Genomic DNA, 19,686 nt, shown 5'->3' on the forward strand with positions numbered 1-19,686 from the left:
TACTGTAAATATTGACTCTTTGCATATATTGAATGTTTTTGCCAATAAAAGCCTTTAAAACTCATGAAATGCTTTTCATTGTTTTCCAGTATACCATAGAAACATGTGGAAAAAAATAATCTACAAATACTGAAGCAGCAAACTTTGCAATATTTATGTCACTGCCAATACTTTTGGCCATTGCTGTATGTGTTGTTGCATTGTACTTGCATTTAAAGTGCCTGCATGTAATTACACATGTAGTTACACTGTTTACTTTACCCCTAAACCTTACCCTACCACAGTCCTTAACCCCAATCTAAACCCTAAACCTACCTGTAGTATATTCTGAATCTTGTAAGAATTTTGAAGGGCAACGTGTAGTTACATATTGTATTGTATGTATTTTAATGTTAGTACATGGTAGTTAGTTAAAGACACTTACTATAAAGTAGGACCCAATTATATTTATTATTTAGAGTAGCATATATTAAAGACAGTACAACAAATATAATTATGTATAGTTCATTTAAATAGGGTACACATATGTTATTCTCATTTCTTTGGATATGGGGTTGGAATATAATTTGGATATGTTCTTGACAGATTTTATGAGATTCATCCTTTAACACTGAGCGTTATTATTAATAATATTTATATACATTATTCGGCTATTATGTTGAAATGTATGCAGATGAGCATATCCAAATTGGGCAAATTGGCATTGCATCATTATGAGATTGTATTTTATGTATATAGTAGGCCAATACATATGTATAAGCTATAGTAGTGTAAAGCTAAACTTGTACATTCCTATGCAAACTACAGCCAGACCAGAACACGATACACTTACAGTATCACAAGACTTAATTATTCAAGACTTTGCGTGTGGTTTGCATTAGAGGGTGGAACTTTCAATGCTGTTGACATAAGCTCTTACACCTGCAGCTTAAACAGGATGTTATTCCGGCCCAGTTGGAACGCTCCAGTACCTGCTTTGCCGTTTTAGCACGTTCATATGAAACTGCATTCTAAGGGCACCCTACTCACAGTTGATGAGGAAATGGCGCAATATTCTAAATAACGCAATAATATACCAGCACGCATTGCGCACTATTGAGCACAGCAAAATGTTTTAACTAGAATTCGGTTAGTTTAAGTCTCTCGGAGTCTCCTGGAGTGTTAAAATGTTAAAACTGCCAAGAAGATTGTGTTGGTTGTCCATTCATATCCTTGTTTTTGTAAGTAACATATAGGCTTATGCGCACTTTTGTTGTGGCCTGCTTTAATAAAGATGTTACCCTGAATTCGACTATTATACACTGTTGTTTTGATTATATCCAGATGGCTTCACATGGATGTCTAAGCCTTTCCAGCACTGGTGATGTGGCTTTTCTCAACGCACCTGACGCGCCCGTCTCCAAGTGTCCTTTACGAATCGTCTACACCTGTTTTACATCTTCCGTGGTGCACGTACAGGTCCTGGTTTCTTTCGATAGTGGATCTACCTCAATCGTTTTCCACAAACACTGGACCTGCGACGCCGGTCGTGCCGGAACCAAAGTGATAACGGTGCGCTTTCCCGACTGGCTTGTGTATCAGCCTGACTGGATAATACGCGGGTCCAATTGGGTGCTCAGCTGTTTGTTGCGTGGATGGATCGGCACAGCAGAATCCACCCAACCGGGCAGGTTTTCTCTCGCCAGTGTGACTGTCCCCATCGATATACAGACACCCCTGAGTCGACCTTTTAAACAGCACCTGCTTTGTGCCAACTGGGACACAGAGTTGCTATGGAGAGTCAGTAGAGATGACATGCCACAGTGCGCAAAAGAAAATGGTAAATGCATTTTTATTTATTCGATCTGCCACTAAAAAGTACAAAGAACTTCTGTTTTTACATGGTACATCAAAAAATACAATTGCACTACCAAGGAACCATGTAAAAACCACAGCACATGAATATGGTAGCTAATCATTCAGTAGTATTGCACTGCCACAGTAGTTTCTAACTAAAGTCATTTACATATTGTGAATGCTGCAATACAACAATAATGTTTTTTGTGTCTTTATTTGCATCGTTGCATGGTGAGTTGAGTCAAGTTATTAATTCCTAATGTGCATATATAAATTCATATAGATATGTCTTAGTATATTGGATACAACATTAAATTCAAAGTTTTTAAAGATGGAAATCACTGTGTTAAACTTAAACAATTTGTAGTTCATAAAGTGCCTGAGCTTGAGAGAGAGAGAGAGAGAGAGAGAGAGAGACCCTCTGGTCCCCAACCACGCCACCATTCAGTCCTCGGCCAGCCGGGCAACGGTCCTCCGCAACGCCGGGCGATGGCACTGGACCTCGCCTCCTGGCTGATGACAGAGAGCGCCGTCTCCTCCCAGGCAGACATCAGCGGCTGCTCCACCTCCCAGTAGACTGCAGCGATCTCCCCTGCCCCCTAGTGAATGGTTGTGGCTCCTCTGCTCCCTAGCGAGCTGCAGCGATCTGCCCTCCCCCTGGAGGACAGCATAGGTCTCCTCTGTCTGTGGCCGAACTGCTCCAGTAACAGTGTATCATTCACGACACTCCCCCAGTGGCAAGGGTTTTCTGACGGCGCCTCTTCCTCCTATCCTGGGTTTTGGCACCATTATGGCAGACTCTGCCTTCCCTACCAAGGAGGAAGCGAAAACCGGAGTGAACAATCAATTGAACTTTAATTTGGCATACAACGCTGAACTGAACCATAATGACACACACACACAGGCACGTGTGTCTCTCTCTCTCTCTCAACGGTGTCCCCGGCTCCTTTTTATCCCTCTTCTGGCTCATTGAGCTGATTCAGCACCCAGCTTGCACCCTCACGCTGGGTGCTGTGAGCTGTGGAAGAGTGAAACGAGTAGAAAGCTCGTCTTGATGCACGAGAGAACACAAAAAGTGGTGGGGAACATTCAGTCTATATGTAACCCAAAACTTATGATACATTTTTTAAAAGTTTTCATCATTAATGAAAAGAAAAAAGTTTGTCATTGCTAAATAAACAAACTACTGCTACGCTAGGTCTCTGAGTGTGATTTACAAATTTACATTTCTTTTTTCTCCCTTTCATTATTTTTCCTGGAAGAGGTGGCATCTCTTCTTTCCACATTGTATGCCTCTACTGGCGAAAATTATGGCATCATCAAAACACTCCAGCCTTACAGGAATGAAGTATTAGAAGGATTGCGAGTCAAATCCATCTATTATCCCTGGTGAGTTTTTGTGAGTTTCTAGTTCCTTATTGGGAACCCTAGTTAGTGTAATCATAACCCTTAAACACATACCTTGGGTGTTTATTGATCCGGAACATCATTCCACACCCTTTGCCTCATCCATGTTTTGGAGTTGTGCCCACACCTCTTTAGTATTCTTCAATCTTTCTCTTATAAATAGTACACACACACACACACACACACACACACACACACACACACACACACACACACACACCATGTTTCCATGTTTTATGTGGACTTTCCATAGACATAATGGTTTTTATACTGTACAACCTTTATATTCTATCCCCTAAACCTAACCCTACCCCTAAACCTAACCCTCACAGAAAACTTTCTGCATTTTTACATTTTCAAAAAACATAATTTAGTATGATTTATAAGCTGTTTTCCTCATGGGGACCAACAAATTGTCCTCACAACGTTGGGTTTTACTATCCTTATGGGGACATTTGGTCCCCACAAAGTGATAAACACACACACACACACACACACACACACACACACACACACACACACACACACACACACACACACACACACACACACACACACACACACACACAAAAGCCCAAATTGCAAAAAATGAATTCGTATAATGACTTGAGAACCAAAAGAGTAGACGTGTCATTTTTTTTTTGTGCACTTAATTATATTTTTATGATTATTTAATATCTACATAAGTTTACTATCACAGGATATCTATTTATTGTTCATTATTAGAGAAATTAGTACTATATTCATACAAATAAATATGATATCACTTTGATTTTCTGTGCAACAATGGTGAATTATCATTATCCCATATGCGTGTCCACATACATATTTTATACGTGTTATGTTACTCAAGATGGCGCTGTTGTTTCAGTGATTGACTAAATTTACATTTTACATTGTTATTTGATGAGAAAAACAACAACATGGAAGTAAACTATAGCAAGTACAACACATGAACAGTATGATATTTTCATTTGGGTGCACATCTGAAACAAGTTGTGCATCTTTTTACACACAATAAGTGCCTGAGAAAATACTCATGTGTAGCTTAAGTGTAGCTCATTATGTGTTTGAATGCCCGTTGTGTGTCATGAAATTTCTGTGTGAAAGTAATAAATGTCCAGATATGCTGCATTATCTCTTTGATATTTGACAAGTAAAACATCAAAATATATCAGATAGATATAGTAGATCCATTTGTGATTTATTTAAGGGATAATATAAAGAAATACGTGTAAATGTTCTGTCCCCTGTCAGGTGTGATTTTTCACTCTGGGTTTTGTTGGTGAAACCATGCAGTACCCGTTTATGTGGACTTCTACACCACATTGACTCAGATAATAACTATTCCACACCGTCCTTGTTCCTCACTGAAACCGGTAAAGCTCTGATCTCATAAGTTCACATTGTTAATGGTGATGTGTGTCATTTTTTTAAATGTTAAAATACATTCTCCTTTGTTTTTGTCACATTCATACAGGTAAGATTCATGTGCAGTTACATGGAGAAGCCGGTCACTCATCAGCGTTCCTTTCTCCGTTCAAGGTTCCTCTTTATCAGTGGTGTCGTCTCAGCCTGGATATACAGGGAAGAATGGTGAGAAAGTAGTGGCGACATTGAACAATCAGGGTGGGGGGCATAAATATTGTATTTAAAACAATCTGGGGGTCAATGTTATTATATTTCCCTCCTTTGCAGGCAAAACTCTCTATTGCATGCACTGATGGACAGCAGCAATATATTAAGAAAGCTGAGCACATGTAAGAGTCTTCATATTGTTCAGTTCAATTGTCTATAGTTAAGCTTAAATTTCACCTTACAGTATTCTGTTTTCATAAGAGGGCTCTGATGTTTTGGGCAGGTTTAAGATGAACCTGAAGCTGGATGACACGAAAGGTTACTTTGTGATTGGTGGAGGTAAATTCACACGGGGAATTGAAGGATATTATGGGCCGACTACATACTATCGCACACAGGGGCTCCCAGATGACCAGGTAGGATATGATACCTTGCGCTTTTCAGATCCATGTTCACTTATTCAATAAGCAGTGCTCTTCGGGTCCCATTTTGCTCTCAAAATCGTACATATTTCTGAGTGAAAACAGGATATGCAACAGGAAAACATGTAGTCGCTTCAGAGTCATAATGAAGTATTACTATTATAATTATTTTTTCTTTATGAAAGATTACTAAGACAGACATTCTTTTGTTGCACCAATGAATCATGCACATTAAGTAAAAAGGGCCACTTTGATTTCATGATGACTTTAATAATTTAGTGCATTCAGAACAGTGTTGATGTTATGTGAACGGTTGTTACTGGGCATTTTACTGAGTCCTGAACAATCTGCAGCATTTACATGGACTAAACATTCATTTTTACAGGCTGAGATTCACCTTCCTCATGTAATATCAAAGGTGAATATTACTGGATGGTTCCAATCATGTAGGAAATTCAAATCAGAACTTTTCCTCACCGCTCAATCCACTGTCCGGAGAATCTCAGGTAAATACTGCCAATGTCCACTAGATGGCACTAGATCAATCATCTTTTTCCTCTTTTTTTTTTTTATACAGTGCTTGCAAGTTAACATTGAATTGATATTCTTCAACCATTCTGGCAAGGGTTTGTTCTAAGCCCTTAAACCTAAGTATTAAGCTTAATTACTTAATTCAACCTTATCTTCCTAATTAATTTATTCATTTTGGGTATTTGTTAAAAAAAGCTTTTTTTTTTTTTTTTTTTTTTTTTTGCATAGTGCTTTCCACAACACGCATTGTTTCAAAGCAGCTTTACAGAAAATGATGCTGTAAGAGAAAATTAAGTTGTAACGTCTGTAATGCTTCATCACTGTGCGGTTTGATGAAAAAGGATTGCAGATAAATAATAATAAAAAAATAAAAAAAAATAATATATATATATATATATATATATATATATATATATATATATATATTATCTACAATCCTATATGCATATACATACAGTATAAATAAACAGTATACATAGATGTGAGTATATAGATATATATTTAGACTATGTATTTTAAAGAACGTTAAGAATAAACGTAAAATTTTATTAAATTGCGTAATTTGTAATTTTTTAAAATTAAATAATAAAACGTAAATGTATATACGTATTTATTTTTAATTTATTTTGTTAAAGATAACTAAATTTTATTTGATGGAATTTTGTAAAGAAATTAAAATGCGTAAATATTACAAATAAACCTTAAAAAAAAAAAAAAAAAATATATATATATATATATATATATATATATATATATATATATATATATATCTATATATATATATATATCATTTTTTAACATTTTTTTGCACACTGAATAGTGATTGGTCTTGTCTTATTTGCATTTATCCATTTACACTATACAGTACTGACATCAATGGCTGTGCTGAGAGTCATGAGACTAGCAAAGTGGCTCAATTGCAGCATTTTAGTTACACAGAACCTAAAACATAGAACCAGCTCTATTCTTTTGCTGCCTTGCAAGCACTGTTATTTCCTTGAGGAAATTAAAATATAATTTTTTTAATTCCTAACTGTCAATTTTATTAACATCAATTTCCAGAGAGCTCTTTGGATACATACACAGAGCTTGTACTGAATCACAGTCCAACAAACTCAACGGAACAGTGTACATTCTTCGAATCGCCAAAAAAACCCCACAGGCGTCAAGTTGCCCATTTGACCAAGCTACTATCACAGAAATACAGTAATATACATTACACAGCTGAAATAATAATAATCATAAAACAGCATTTATGTTGCATATTTGTAATGTTTGTATATTGTGGTTTCCTCTTTCTCAGGCAGGGTGAATGCTGAAATGGTGGGCAGAGAGTTGTATTCTCTAGTGCTGCGTAAGCTGACAACAACCGACAGTGTGGAGGCTATAAACAGGCTGTTGCCTTTTCTTCTACAGTCTAGCTGTTTAGGAGACAATAGAGCACTACATCTCTCCTCTGTGCTCTACAGCAGTGGGTTTGGAGTCAAGAGGCAGCCATACAAGGTGTGTGTTTGTGTGTAACTGAAAGGTTTAAACCCCACAGGACGATCCATGAATTCTCACAAGGGTTAATAGGTCAAGCAATATGCAATCTGATCTCTTTGGACTGGCAAATATTGGATTAGCCACCATGTATTTTAAAACAAAGAATGAAGCAGTTTTAAATGTAATCTAATCTATGGCACTGCAGGCGTGGCTGCTGTCTCTGCTGGCGGCTCAGCGGGACTGGAGACCGGCCCTGCTGCATCTCGGGTACATGCACCTTATCGGTGACCTGGTGGTGACCCCTGACCATGACCTCTCCTATGCTTATTACATCAACATTGCAAGACAAACCAGCATAGATCAGAAGACACCAAACCCAAAGCAAGTAAGAGCATGAAGCATATAATAGCCTATAGGATTTAGTTGACGTCACGGCCATAAATCTAATATTATATGTGCTATTGATAATCAGATTCAGGTGGTATTTGGTGAAGGAACATTCTCATTTTGAGAGCATTTTATTGGACAAAAATTTTGAAGAGAAAGACTGAATTTTATTGCATATATGTACTAAAGGTTAATTTGATCAACTTTTAGGAGTATTCTAGCATATGGCTTCAAAGTTAATAAAAATATAAATAATGTACAAGGCAACATTAATGAGTTGTCCTAGATATTACTATGTTTTACAAATGCAAATGCAAGCTTTAAAATGAATGTTCATTTTCTCTGTAGACTTTTGTTGAGTTAATACGCTTGAATGATGAAGAAACATTAAATGTGCAAACCAATGAAAACGATGATCTGTTTCACTGGCTAAAACTGCAGGCACGAAGTGGAGTGGCTGAAGCAGAGGTACCAAAATCCTGATCCAACCAACATACATACAGAATTTGACACTTTTTGAGGTTATTCCACTGTCCCGTGTGCATTTTTGAAAATGACAACTCGTGCAATCTTTAAAGTCAACATGAAATACTATTTGCAGCCAATTTCACTTCTGAATGTTACATATTTCCGAGGGTTGAAAAGTAAGATGGATTTGTGAAGTCAGACAAAAAGAAAATAGTTTCAGAGGCAGAGCAAGCTGTTACATTTTGATAAAATATTACAAAACAAACAACTTTTTTTTTAATACCGTGCACCAATGAATCATGCTCAATAAAGGACATGCATTAATAAAGTAAAGTGTACATGAAATCATAATTGACCCAATTTGAAGTTTGTGTTTTGGTGTTTGTGTGTTTGATTTTCTCTTTAGCAAGCGATGGGCCGTATGTTGTTTTGGGGTCAGCAAGGTGTGTCTCCAGACATTCGAACCGCAGTGAAGCACTACGAGAGGGGAGCAACCAAACTGCGTGATCCCATCTCCACGTACGACTATGCCATCGTGCTCCTTACGGTTCGAGTCTGTCTTTGTAATATACTTATACATTTGTTTACAAAGCTAAAAAAGCATGTTTTAAATAGATCAGTTAGAGCAGATAAGCAGCCAACACGTTTTCCAGCATACAGTATACATCCAATCTGCTTCAAATCTATTTTAAAAGCATCTCAGCATCCCATTTCTTTGGTCACTATTTAATTCTGACACTCCCATTTGTCTTATTTTTATAGTTTCAATGACTTAGATGACATATTAATATTCTAAAATATAGAAAACAGTATTAATAAAGCATGAGAAGTTGTGTCGAAACTTACTGGTAGTGCACATGAGTTATGTGAATTATCTGTTCCATGTCATATCACATCTGGCCAGTAGAGTGCACTCTTGCAAAAGATTTGAAGTCTGAATGTTTCAAATGACATATCATGTGATCTGCTGATTATTATTTTCATGCATAAATAGGGCCAAGGAGTTCCACAAGATGTGGAGAGGGCTGTTACATTTCTGAAGAAAGCAAAAGAACAGGTGTTGTATTAAACATATTAGTCTTGCCTTTGTTTGTCTTTGTTTTTATTTTCTTTACTCATTATTTAAAATCCACACAAAATCAAAATTGACCCTATTTGCTTTATTATACATGTTCCTGTTTTTTTGTGCACTTAAATGATTTAAAGATTTACGCATTTAAATTTCAAAACAAAATTCAGATTGAAATTAATCGTTTTTATAATATGTAAATATATACATGTGTATATTTAAAATTTGTATTACTTGCATTTTGTTCAACTTGTAAATTTGATGGAATTTTGTAATGAAATTGAAATGTGTAAATCTTAAACCCTTGTTATTAATGACACCTGTGGCCGTTAAGTGAACTGCAGCGAGCTACCTGATGCTTGCGCTCATGCACACACGCCATAGGGACCCGAGCATCGACCAAAATAATAGTTTCAATCCACTTTTTGCGCTTTTTTATTATCGACAAAGTGAAAATGCGTTAAAAAAATTTGCGAAATTTGCCGTCTTCTGCCTGTTTTCATTCAATGGACTTCTATCGATACAAATGGTGTGTGTGATGACGTCATGCCTAAATAAACCCTTTGTCACATAAATTCTGGTTTATTTAAAATAAATTTGCCCTTAAGCCGTTTCCATACAGAAATGTGTGTTTATCGCTAATTCGCCTCCCAGAGGTCCCTAATTGTTTTCCTCCAAAGTCTTTGTAAAATGGGGAGAGTATTCAGACAAGTCCTTGAAATTAGTCAGCGTACTGTCATTTTAATTTCACAAATAAAAGCAATCAGAAGAGGAGGAATTGCAATCAAAAGGGAGCTGTTGCCCTTCTGATAGGACTGTAATATCGGTCCTGATGTTGCGCCTATCCCAGGTTGCCAACGGTTCTGACCCAAAAATGAATCGTCAAGCTGGCAACCTGCACCAAGTAGTGGGGGAACTTTCGGTCTTAGTATAAGGACCATCCATCGATGTGTATATGCGGTGTGCACAGCTATTAAATAAACATTGTTGCAGTGTAATATCAGGGATTACATATGATACTGTGGCAGGGCGGAGGGCAGGGCCGGGTTGTGATCCTACGCACCCAGTCCCGTATTAACTCCCGGGTTTCGGCACCAGTGTAAAGGTATTCAATGGAAAGGAGGAGGCGAGAACCGGCTTTTCAATATAAATAATAATTTAATAGTAAACTAAAAAGAAGACACAAACACACACATGACGGACATGTCCGTAAACGATCTCTCTCTCCCGCACGAAACCCTGCAGTCAGCCTTTAACCCTCACGGAGGCATAATTAGCCTAATACGGGAACGGGTGCGTAGGATCACGACCCGGCCCCGCCCTCCGCCCTGCCACAGATACATTCCTGTTATTCAATAGACTATTTTGAACAATCATCTAATCTAAAGCATCGCCATCACATTTGCATTATGTCCCGCATATTTGTCCAGCAACTTTTAACGACCAACTGAACTTGATTATCATCTAAATTTAATTTAGCGTCATAATGCAATTTACATTTTCTGAAGAAGCTCAGCAAATATGATCTGAGGTAAAGAGGGTTAGATTTAAAATATTTAAACATTTAAAAATGTTCTAAAGCTCATTTTCTGACAGTGAACTCAGATTTGGATAAATAGTTCTGATAGTTTATAGTCTTGAATAAAAGTGTAGAACATTCTTAGAATGTTATTCAGACAATGTTTTTCGTCAACAGAACAGGGTAAGGCTAATTTATGTTTGTGTAAAGAAAAGGCAAGTATATAGGTATATATATATAAAAAATTCATTTGGTAATTAATTTTTTTAATTTAATGCTTTTTTCATTTGGTAGTTTATTTAATTTAACACAGGGAATTTTGCCTGCATTTTTTCAAAAGTAAGCTGAACAATAATTTTATAAAATTGGGCTATATGTTAGTGTTCCTAAAAAGCACACTGATGCTTTTCTCCTAGTATTGTGTATTTATTTTTAATTTAAAAAATCTTTGTGCACAGGAATTATATATTTTTTGTATTGTGGGCAAATTCCGTGACAGCCGTCTATTATTTTGAACTTTGTGGAAAAGCAACTTTAATGAATAAACGGATGTCTACCATGATTAAATTAATCACAAACAGTGGCCATTCATTTGTTCTTCGTGCACTTGTCGATGTGCATAATATGAGATATTTGTGTCAGCACTCCTGGAAGTGTCACGTTTGCAGCATCGGATATATATGCTGTTAAGATCAATCCATAATCATGTACAATAAATTGGAATTCAAGGATCCTATACCTTGTCGTCATGATTAACACAGGCTAACGATTGGGGCAAATTATGTCATGTGACACTACATTTTGCGTTAATGCCAATTCTGTTTACAAATTGTTGTTTACAAACCAGTTTTTTGCAACATTTGAATTACCGACATAGAGTTTATGCACTAGTTTTAAATGGAAAAATATTATGTCAACACTTGTGAAATTTTAGGGATAAGTTGCGTTCCCATCAGCTTAATTTTGATGCACTATAAAATAGACTGTACATTATAAATATGTTGACACAATTCAGTATTGATGTGGAATCATAACTGTCATTTTAATATATCCATGCGCTATTGTTTTATAATAATAGAATGTATATATTTTCTGTATAACCAAGTTACGTTATGCCTCATGCCATCCCAAATGTATATCTTTATTTCTTCTGCAGAACACAAATTAAGTTTTTTATTAGAATATTTCAGCTCTGTAGGTCCATACAAGGCAAGTGAATGGTGGTTAGAACTTCAAAGGTCAAAAAAGCACATAAAAGTAATTCACACGACTCCAGTGTTTAAATGCATATCTTCTGAAGCGATATGATAAGTGAGGGTGAGAAACAGATCAATATTACAGTCATTTTTTACTACAAATTCTCCTCCCTGCCCAGTAAGGTTGTGATTTACATGTAGAATGCGAATCGCCATGGAGATCTATAGTAAAAAAAAAGTTTATCTGTTTCTCACCCACACCTATCATATCACTTCTGAAGACATGGATTTAACCTCTGGAGTTGTGTGGATTGCTTGTATGCTGCCTTTGTATGCTTTTTGGACCTTCAAAGTTTTGGACACCATTAATTTGCATTGTATGGACCTACAGAGCTGAGATATTCTTTTTAAAATCTTCATATGTGTTCAACAGAAGAAAGAAAGTCATTCACATCTGGGATGGCATGAGGGCGAGTACATGATCAGAGAAGTTTCATTTTTGGGTGATCTATCCCTTTAATGTAACATTTTTATGGATAGTTTTTAAAAAGATGTGAATAAAGTTATTTCAGCTTTAATAGAAATGTGTCATCTACAGAATGTTACTGTAGAATATCTAATAGAATGAAATCAGTCAAGCTGTTAAACTTCAGAGCCATGTACATGATGGTCATGTTTCTCTGTCTGGCAGGGGTTTGTTCCGGCTATCACCGCTCTTGGCTGGTACTATGAGCAGTTTGAGAAAGATTACGAGAAGGCTGTACATCTGTGGGAAGAGGCTGATGCAAAGGGTCACCCTGATGCTGCCATGAATCTGGGAGTTTTCTATTCGCAGGGCCTCTATCCTGGACATCCTGCAGACCAGGCATGATAAAAATCCTTTTAAATCCATTATTGAAATTGCACATTTGTGATGCTCTCAGTTGCTATAATTTATACTTCTGCTGTATTATCAGTTTAAGGCATATAAGTATTTCCTGAGGTCAGCTCAGAGAGGACACATAAATGGTGGCATTGAATTGGCTAATATATGGATTCATGGGATACCTGGCCAAGTGTCCCGACGTCCAGCAGATGCTGTTCTGTAAGTATATGGCTCCTGTATGGCTGTATGCAACTAAAGAATAATTTTGATAATATGTATGTTTGCAAAGAGTAAACATTATAGACAAGAACGAACATTATATGACAACTTACACAAAATCGGAAAGTAATATTAAAAGTATTAATTGCACATGTGTTATAACTATTATGTCTGTTTAAACATGTTTTTTTCCCTTTCTCCTTTGACTTCAGGTGGGTTAAATGGGCCTCTGAACAGAATGGATATCTAGGAACAGTCTTAAGGAAAGGGCTGAATGCGTATCTCAAAGGAAACTGGTAAATCTTTGCTGTTCACACTGCATAGTATATTTCATTGTCTTTTCATTGTATGCAACCTCCAGATACGGTTATTGTATCGACCCCTGTTGTGAAAATGCACTTTTTGTTTGTACTCATATCAGTGTTATTATATACACAATACATAAATAAAAGTATTTTAGTGCGAAGCTCTAATCCAATCTGATCGCATTTGTCCTGATAATATTACAATTATATTAATATCCTTTTTATATTAACATCTCTCTCTCTCTCTCTCTCTCTCTCATTGTTACAGGATAATGGCTTTGATTTATTATCTCAGTACAGCAGAGAGTGGATTTGAAGCTGCTCAGTTTAATGTGGCGTACCTGTGTGAACTCAACTCTGTGAGTCTTTTCTTAAGGCTTGCTCTACATTCAGATGAATTTATTCACTCGATTGTCTTTGACAGATGGTTTCTCTATTACAGGACTCTCTGCATCCAGCACTGGTGACTCAGTGCATGTTAAGATACTATAACATGTCAGTACAGGGCCAAGATCATGCTCCTTATGGTAAATATACAAAACCTGAGATTAAAGCAATCGTTCACACAAAAATGAAAATTGTGTAATTTATGTTGTTCCAACCCAGCATTATTTTCTAAGTACAAAAGGAGATGTTAGGCAGAATGTCAGAGCTTCTGTTTAACACACACCAAAAGTGGACGTTGATTGATGCTACCTAACTTCAAAAAGCCCCATAGAGGTCTCATTAAATTAGTCCATATGACTCATGCACTACATTCCAAGTCTTTTGAAGCAGACCAAAAGAACAAACACACATTTAAGTCTTTATTCCTCCCCTCTGCTGTAGCTTTGAAATTTACATGCAAGGATTACACATTAAAATGTTTTTATTTTTTATTTTTGGAGCTTTGCTGTATGAATCACCATCCACTTGCATTATATGAAAAAACTCTGACATATTGCCCCGCACTGGCGACCTGTCCAGGGTGTCCCCTGCCTTTCGCCCAATGTTAGCTGGGATAGGCTCCAGCCCCCCGCGACCCTGTACACAGGATAAGCGGTTGACGATGGATGGATGGATGGATATTGCCCCGCATCTCATTTTGGGTTTCACAGAAGAAACTAATACTAGGTTGGAACGGCATGAGGGCAAGTGAATGATGATAACACTTACATTTTTGGGTGATCTATTATGTGGCTATACAGTATATACACTCACCTAAAGGATTATTAGGAACACCTGTTCAATTTCTCATTAATGCAATTATCTAATCAACCAATCACATGGCAGTTGCTTCAATGCATTTAGGGGTGTGGTCCTGGTCAAGACAATCTCCTGAACTCCAAACTGAATGTCAGAATGGGAAAGAAAGGTGATTTAAGCAATTTTGAGCGTGGCATGGTTGTTGGTGCCAGACGGGCCGGTCTGAGTATTTCACAATCTGCTCAGTTGCTGGGATTTCCACGCACAACCATTTCTAGGGTTTACAAAGAATGGTGTGAAAAGGGAAAAACATCCAGTATGCGGCAGTCCTGTGGGCGAAAATGCCTTGTTGATGCTAGAGGTCAGAGGAGAATGGGCCGACTGATTCAAGCTGATAAAAGAGCAACTTTGACTGAAATAACCACTCGTTACAACCGAGGTATGCAGCAAAGCATTTGTGAAGCCACAACACGCACAACCTTGAGGCAGATGGGCTACAACAGCAGAAGACCCCACCGGGTACCACTCATCTCCTCTACAAATAGGAAAAAGAGGCTACAATTTGCAAGAGCTCACCAAAATTGGACAGTTGAAGACTGGAAAAATGTTGCCTGGTCTGATGAGTCTCGATTTCTGTTGAGACATTCAGATGGTAGAGTCAGAATTTGGCGTAAACAGAATGAGAACATGGATCCATCATGCCTTGTTACCACTGTGCAGGCTGGTGGTGGTGGTGTAATGGTGTGGGGGATGTTTTCTTGGCACACTTTAGGCCCCTTAGTGCCAATTGGGCATTGTTTAAATGCCATGGCCTACCTGAGCATTGTTTCTGACCATGTCCATCATGTACCCATCCTCTGATGGCTACTTCCAGCAGGATAATGCACCATGTCACAAAGCTCGAATCATTTCAAATTGGTTTCTTGAACATGACAATGAGGTCACTGTACTAAAATGGCCCCCACAGTCACCAGATCTCAACCTAATAGAGCATCTTTGGGATGTGGTGGAACGGGAGCTTCGTGCCCTGGATGTGCATCCCACAAATCTCCATCAACTGCAAGATGCTATCCTATCAATATGGGCCAACATTTCTAAAGAATGCTTTCAGCACCTTGTTGAATCAATGCCACGTAGAATTAAGGCAGTTCTGAAGGCGAAAGGGGGTCAAACACAGTATTAGTATGGTGTTCCTAATAATCCTTTAGGTGAGTGTATGTGGGTTGGATAGCGGCAGTTATTCATGACTTAAAGTGAACTGAAAAGCTCAAAGCTTGAAGGGCACCTGAGGTTTGTCTCAGCATCCTGTTATTAGTGCATTAGTACATGTGTGGATTCTCATGCTTCCTGTAGCTTTGAGTGTTGATGGATATTATTTTCCCTCTCAGCTTTGATCCGAATGGGAGATCTGTTCTATGGTGGACAGGCTTTGGGCAGGAAAGAGGTTTCTAATGCAGCAGAGATGTACAAACAAGCAGCTCTTAAGAATGAACCACAGGTACCTTTGACAACAAAGACCTGATTCTCTTAGTTGGACTAATTTCTAATCTTGAATGAGCTGGAAGTTTTATTGAATAGTCTTCTGTCATATAACTTATAACCTTTCCCTTTCCTTTCCTTTCCTTTCCTTTCCTTTCCATTGTTTTGACCTCTCTTCTCCTTTCCTTTCCTTTCCTTTCCATCTCATTGGTTTGAACTTCTCTCTTCTCTTCTCTTCTCTTCTCTTCTCCTTTCCTTTCCTTTCCATCTCATTGCTTTGACCTTCTCCTCTTCTCTTCTCCTTTCCTTTTCCATCCCATTGGTTTGAACTTCTCTCTTCTCTTCTCTTCTCCTCTCCTTTCCTTTCCTTTCCTTTCCATCCCATTGCTTTGACCTTCTCTCTTCTCTTCTCTTCTCCTTTCCTTTCCATCCCATTGCTTTGACCTTCTCTTCTCTTCTCTTCTCTTCTCTTCTCTTCTCTTCTCTTCTCCTTTCCTTTCCATCCCATTGCTTTGACCTTCTCTCTTCTCTTCTCTTCTCTTCTCTTCTCCTTTCCTTTCCATCCCATTGCTTTGACCTTCTCTCTTCTCTTCTCTTCTCTTCTCTTCTCTTCTCTTCTCTTCTCCTTTCCTTTCCATCCCATTGCTTTGACCTTCTCTCTTCTCTTCTCTTCTCTTCTCTTCTCTTCTCTTCTCTTCTCTTCTCCTTTCCTTTCCATCCCATTGCTTTGACCTTCTCTCTTCTCTTCTCTTCTCTTCTCCTTTCCTTTCCATCCCATTGCTTTGACCTCTTCTCTTCTCTTCTCTTCTCTTCTCTTCTCCTTTCCTTTCCATCCCATTGCTTTGAACTTCTCTCTTCTCTTCTCTTCTCTTCTCTTCTCTTCTCTTCTCTTCTCTTCTCCTTTCCTTTCCATCCCATTGCTTTGACCTTCTCTCTTCTCTTCTCTTCTCTTCTCTTCTCTTCTCCTCTCCTTGCTCTCCTTTCCATCCCATTGCTTTGACCTCTTCTCTTCTCTTCTCTTCTCTTCTCTTCTCTTCTCTTCTCTTCTCTTCTCTTCTCCTTTCCTTTCCATCCCATTGCTTTTACCTTCTCTCTTCTCCTTTCCTTTCCATTGGTTTGCTCTCCTCTCCTCTCTTTTCCTTTTATTTTATTTTCATTTTCTTTGCTTTGCATTCCTTTCTTTTCCTGTCCTTTATGTTGCTTTAATTTCCTTTCATTTAATTTAAGTTCCTTTTATTTTCCTTTCAATTTCTTTGCATTCCTTTCATTTCCTATTCTTTTTTCCTTTTTTTCCTGTTCTTGATCCTTAGATTTTTTTTTTCCTGTTTCTTTTCTTTGTTGCCTTTCCTTTTTCTTTTCGCTTTGCTTTTATATTTTTATTGGCTGCTTTGTTTTTATGTTGCATTGTTTTGCCTGTGTGTGTTCAATTTAGTTTCATTTCAGGTTGTGTATGTGTGTTTGTGTGCTCATGCTGTGTGTATGCAGTAGTACTGATGATATTTTTTGTCTCCTCAGGGGTGGTATAATCTTGGCCTCCTTGTTCAATTGGGAGAGTCTCTTCCCTTTAGTCTTCTTTCTGAGCTTAATTTACTGCATCTATACTTAACAGACAAACAACAGCTCCTCATCACCCTTTTCCACAGGCAAGACATTTAAAAATATTGTTTTTATAAGTGGAACACAAATAGACAAAATAACTGACCAAATTGTGTCTAAAACACAAGTTAACTGATATTAACTTCTTGTTAATAAAGCTACGATTCATGTTGTTGTACTGAATATTAGCATGGTGACTCTTAATTGTTATTGATTAATTGGATGTCTTTTTCAACATGCGCTGTTGTGTCTGTCTTTTGTTTTTCTGTGCTCTAGGTGTAGAGAAACCAATAGCACTGAAGCATACTTACCCTGTACATTGGCACTGTTCAAAGCACACCTACAATCCTTCCAGATAGATAAGGATATTGCAATAAAGGTCTGTGTACTTCTTGTCTTTGAGAAAAGGGCACAAAGTCTATGGTTATTTAATTTATTTTATAGTTTTAAGTGCATGATACACCCATGAGGGAGCTCCTGTGGTTACTTGGTTAAAATCATAATATGGTAATATTTTAAGAATCATCTAGATGAGCTAATGGTGAGGGGTGAATTATCACATTGAAATATTTACACTGATCCTCTCTTTTCTTGTAGCTCTTTGCAACCGTTTCAGCAGCAGTTGGAACTCTGTCATTTATAATCAGACTATTTAAATGGAGGACAGCACCCTGCCAACAAACTTCACTAACATCTACTTCCAGTTCCAGCCAAACCCAAGAAGAAGAGGAGGAGGAATCTTAAAGCCATGAATAATGTTTTTAAGTGATACTTCAACACATGTTTTTTTAACAGGGGATTTTTTTTTTCCACTTTTCTTTCTTTTTTTATATATATATATCTTTGTGAAAAAATCACAATATTTAAAGGGATAGTTCACCCGAAGATGAACATATTGTAAAGCTCCAAAAACATCATAACATTTAGTAAAATAAGTCTATATGACTTATGCAAAAAGAGTCATACTATAACGTTGAGTGAAGAACAGACTAAAATTAGGGGATTATTTACCTGAAGCTTTTTAAGATTACTTCTTGTGTGCTCCATATTTAGCATATAGTATTGGAACGACACAAGGGTGAGTACAAGATGACAGAATTCTTTTTTTTTGAGTGAACTATCCCTTTAACTGTGAAATACTGTTGGGAAGCAACTGAAAAACACATATTCATCATCAAATGTGATATAAAGTTTTACCCTGATGTAAAATGACCTTTTTCTATGAGTACTTTTAAAAGAGTTTCATACAAGATTTAGGTGTTAAAAAAATAAATACAAAAAATAATAATCAAAAAGTTCTTCTCAATAAAGTAATATTTTTTTTTAAGTTAATTCCCAGTACTGGTCTTAGCCTCTTGTTTCTGAAATACAATTTCTTAAGAGAGTTCAGGCAGTGGCTCAAGACAAACTAATTTTTACCTCTCTTGGAGGTATGGTACTCTGATGGGGCAACTCTGTCTGCTTCTAATGAAGGAGTGTGAGGACTCCCCAGGCTTCTGTGTGGAATGATGCAAACAGCAGGTGCACAGCAAGCTGTGATGTGCCCACGATTACACCAGGTGCCCCGGGAACACACAACACAACTCACGGCTAATTAAAACAACACGAAAAACGGACTAATCCCCAGATACAGGGAGTTCACCACACTATGTCAAGTGTAGAATCGTCGTCAGGGGATGCCAATCTTACTGCGTTTACATAATATATTTTTTACATAATATTTGTGTTTAAATAATGTGGCACTTATGTACAGCATATTTTATTAAACTGGATTTTTATAAATGTTTTAGGGAATACATTAGACTGAACACTATTTTAATCCCTCAATCATCCTGAAACATTGCCTCTATCTCCCTGATTGGCTTTCATATATAATTACTGTACATTACATGATGATTATGGCATTTAAGAGAAATCAAAAGGAGAGTGCGTTATTATTTTAAAATAGAAAAAATTAAAAATTAATGATATTTTACGTTAAAAAAGAAGCTTATTTTAGGACTGTGTTGTATTAATTTAGTATTTTTCTTTGTAATTCTGATTATTCTCAATAAGGATTTCCGTTACTGTAATACAGTATTTTTTACAGTATGACAGTAAAACAAATGATTATTTTTTATTATTTAATAAGCATAAAAG

General features: G+C 37.1%; 1 protein-coding gene across 1 annotated transcript; it reads left to right on the forward strand.

Annotated features, from left to right (window-relative positions):
- Nucleotides 1-976: 976 nt before the first annotated feature.
- Nucleotides 977-18,872, forward strand: LOC127630080 (protein sel-1 homolog 3). Its single transcript, XM_052107491.1, has 23 exons — nucleotides 977-1,220; nucleotides 1,324-1,819; nucleotides 3,099-3,225; nucleotides 4,501-4,622; nucleotides 4,724-4,839; nucleotides 4,942-5,003; nucleotides 5,105-5,237; nucleotides 5,629-5,749; nucleotides 6,837-6,980; nucleotides 7,078-7,277; nucleotides 7,465-7,644; nucleotides 7,995-8,114; nucleotides 8,521-8,661; nucleotides 9,109-9,171; nucleotides 12,590-12,763; nucleotides 12,855-12,982; nucleotides 13,195-13,278; nucleotides 13,556-13,646; nucleotides 13,730-13,814; nucleotides 15,861-15,970; nucleotides 17,467-17,594; nucleotides 17,824-17,926; nucleotides 18,145-18,872. The coding sequence occupies exons 1-23, from the start codon at nucleotides 1,167-1,169 to the stop codon at nucleotides 18,289-18,291; spliced, it is 3,129 nt and encodes a 1,042-aa protein (XP_051963451.1). The 5' UTR covers nucleotides 977-1,166; the 3' UTR covers nucleotides 18,292-18,872.
- The last annotated feature ends 814 nt before the right edge of the window (nucleotides 18,873-19,686 follow it).

Source organism: Xyrauchen texanus, chromosome 36 (genome assembly GCF_025860055.1).
Source record: "Xyrauchen texanus isolate HMW12.3.18 chromosome 36, RBS_HiC_50CHRs, whole genome shotgun sequence".
NCBI classification, from domain to species: Eukaryota; Metazoa; Chordata; class Actinopteri; order Cypriniformes; family Catostomidae; genus Xyrauchen; species Xyrauchen texanus.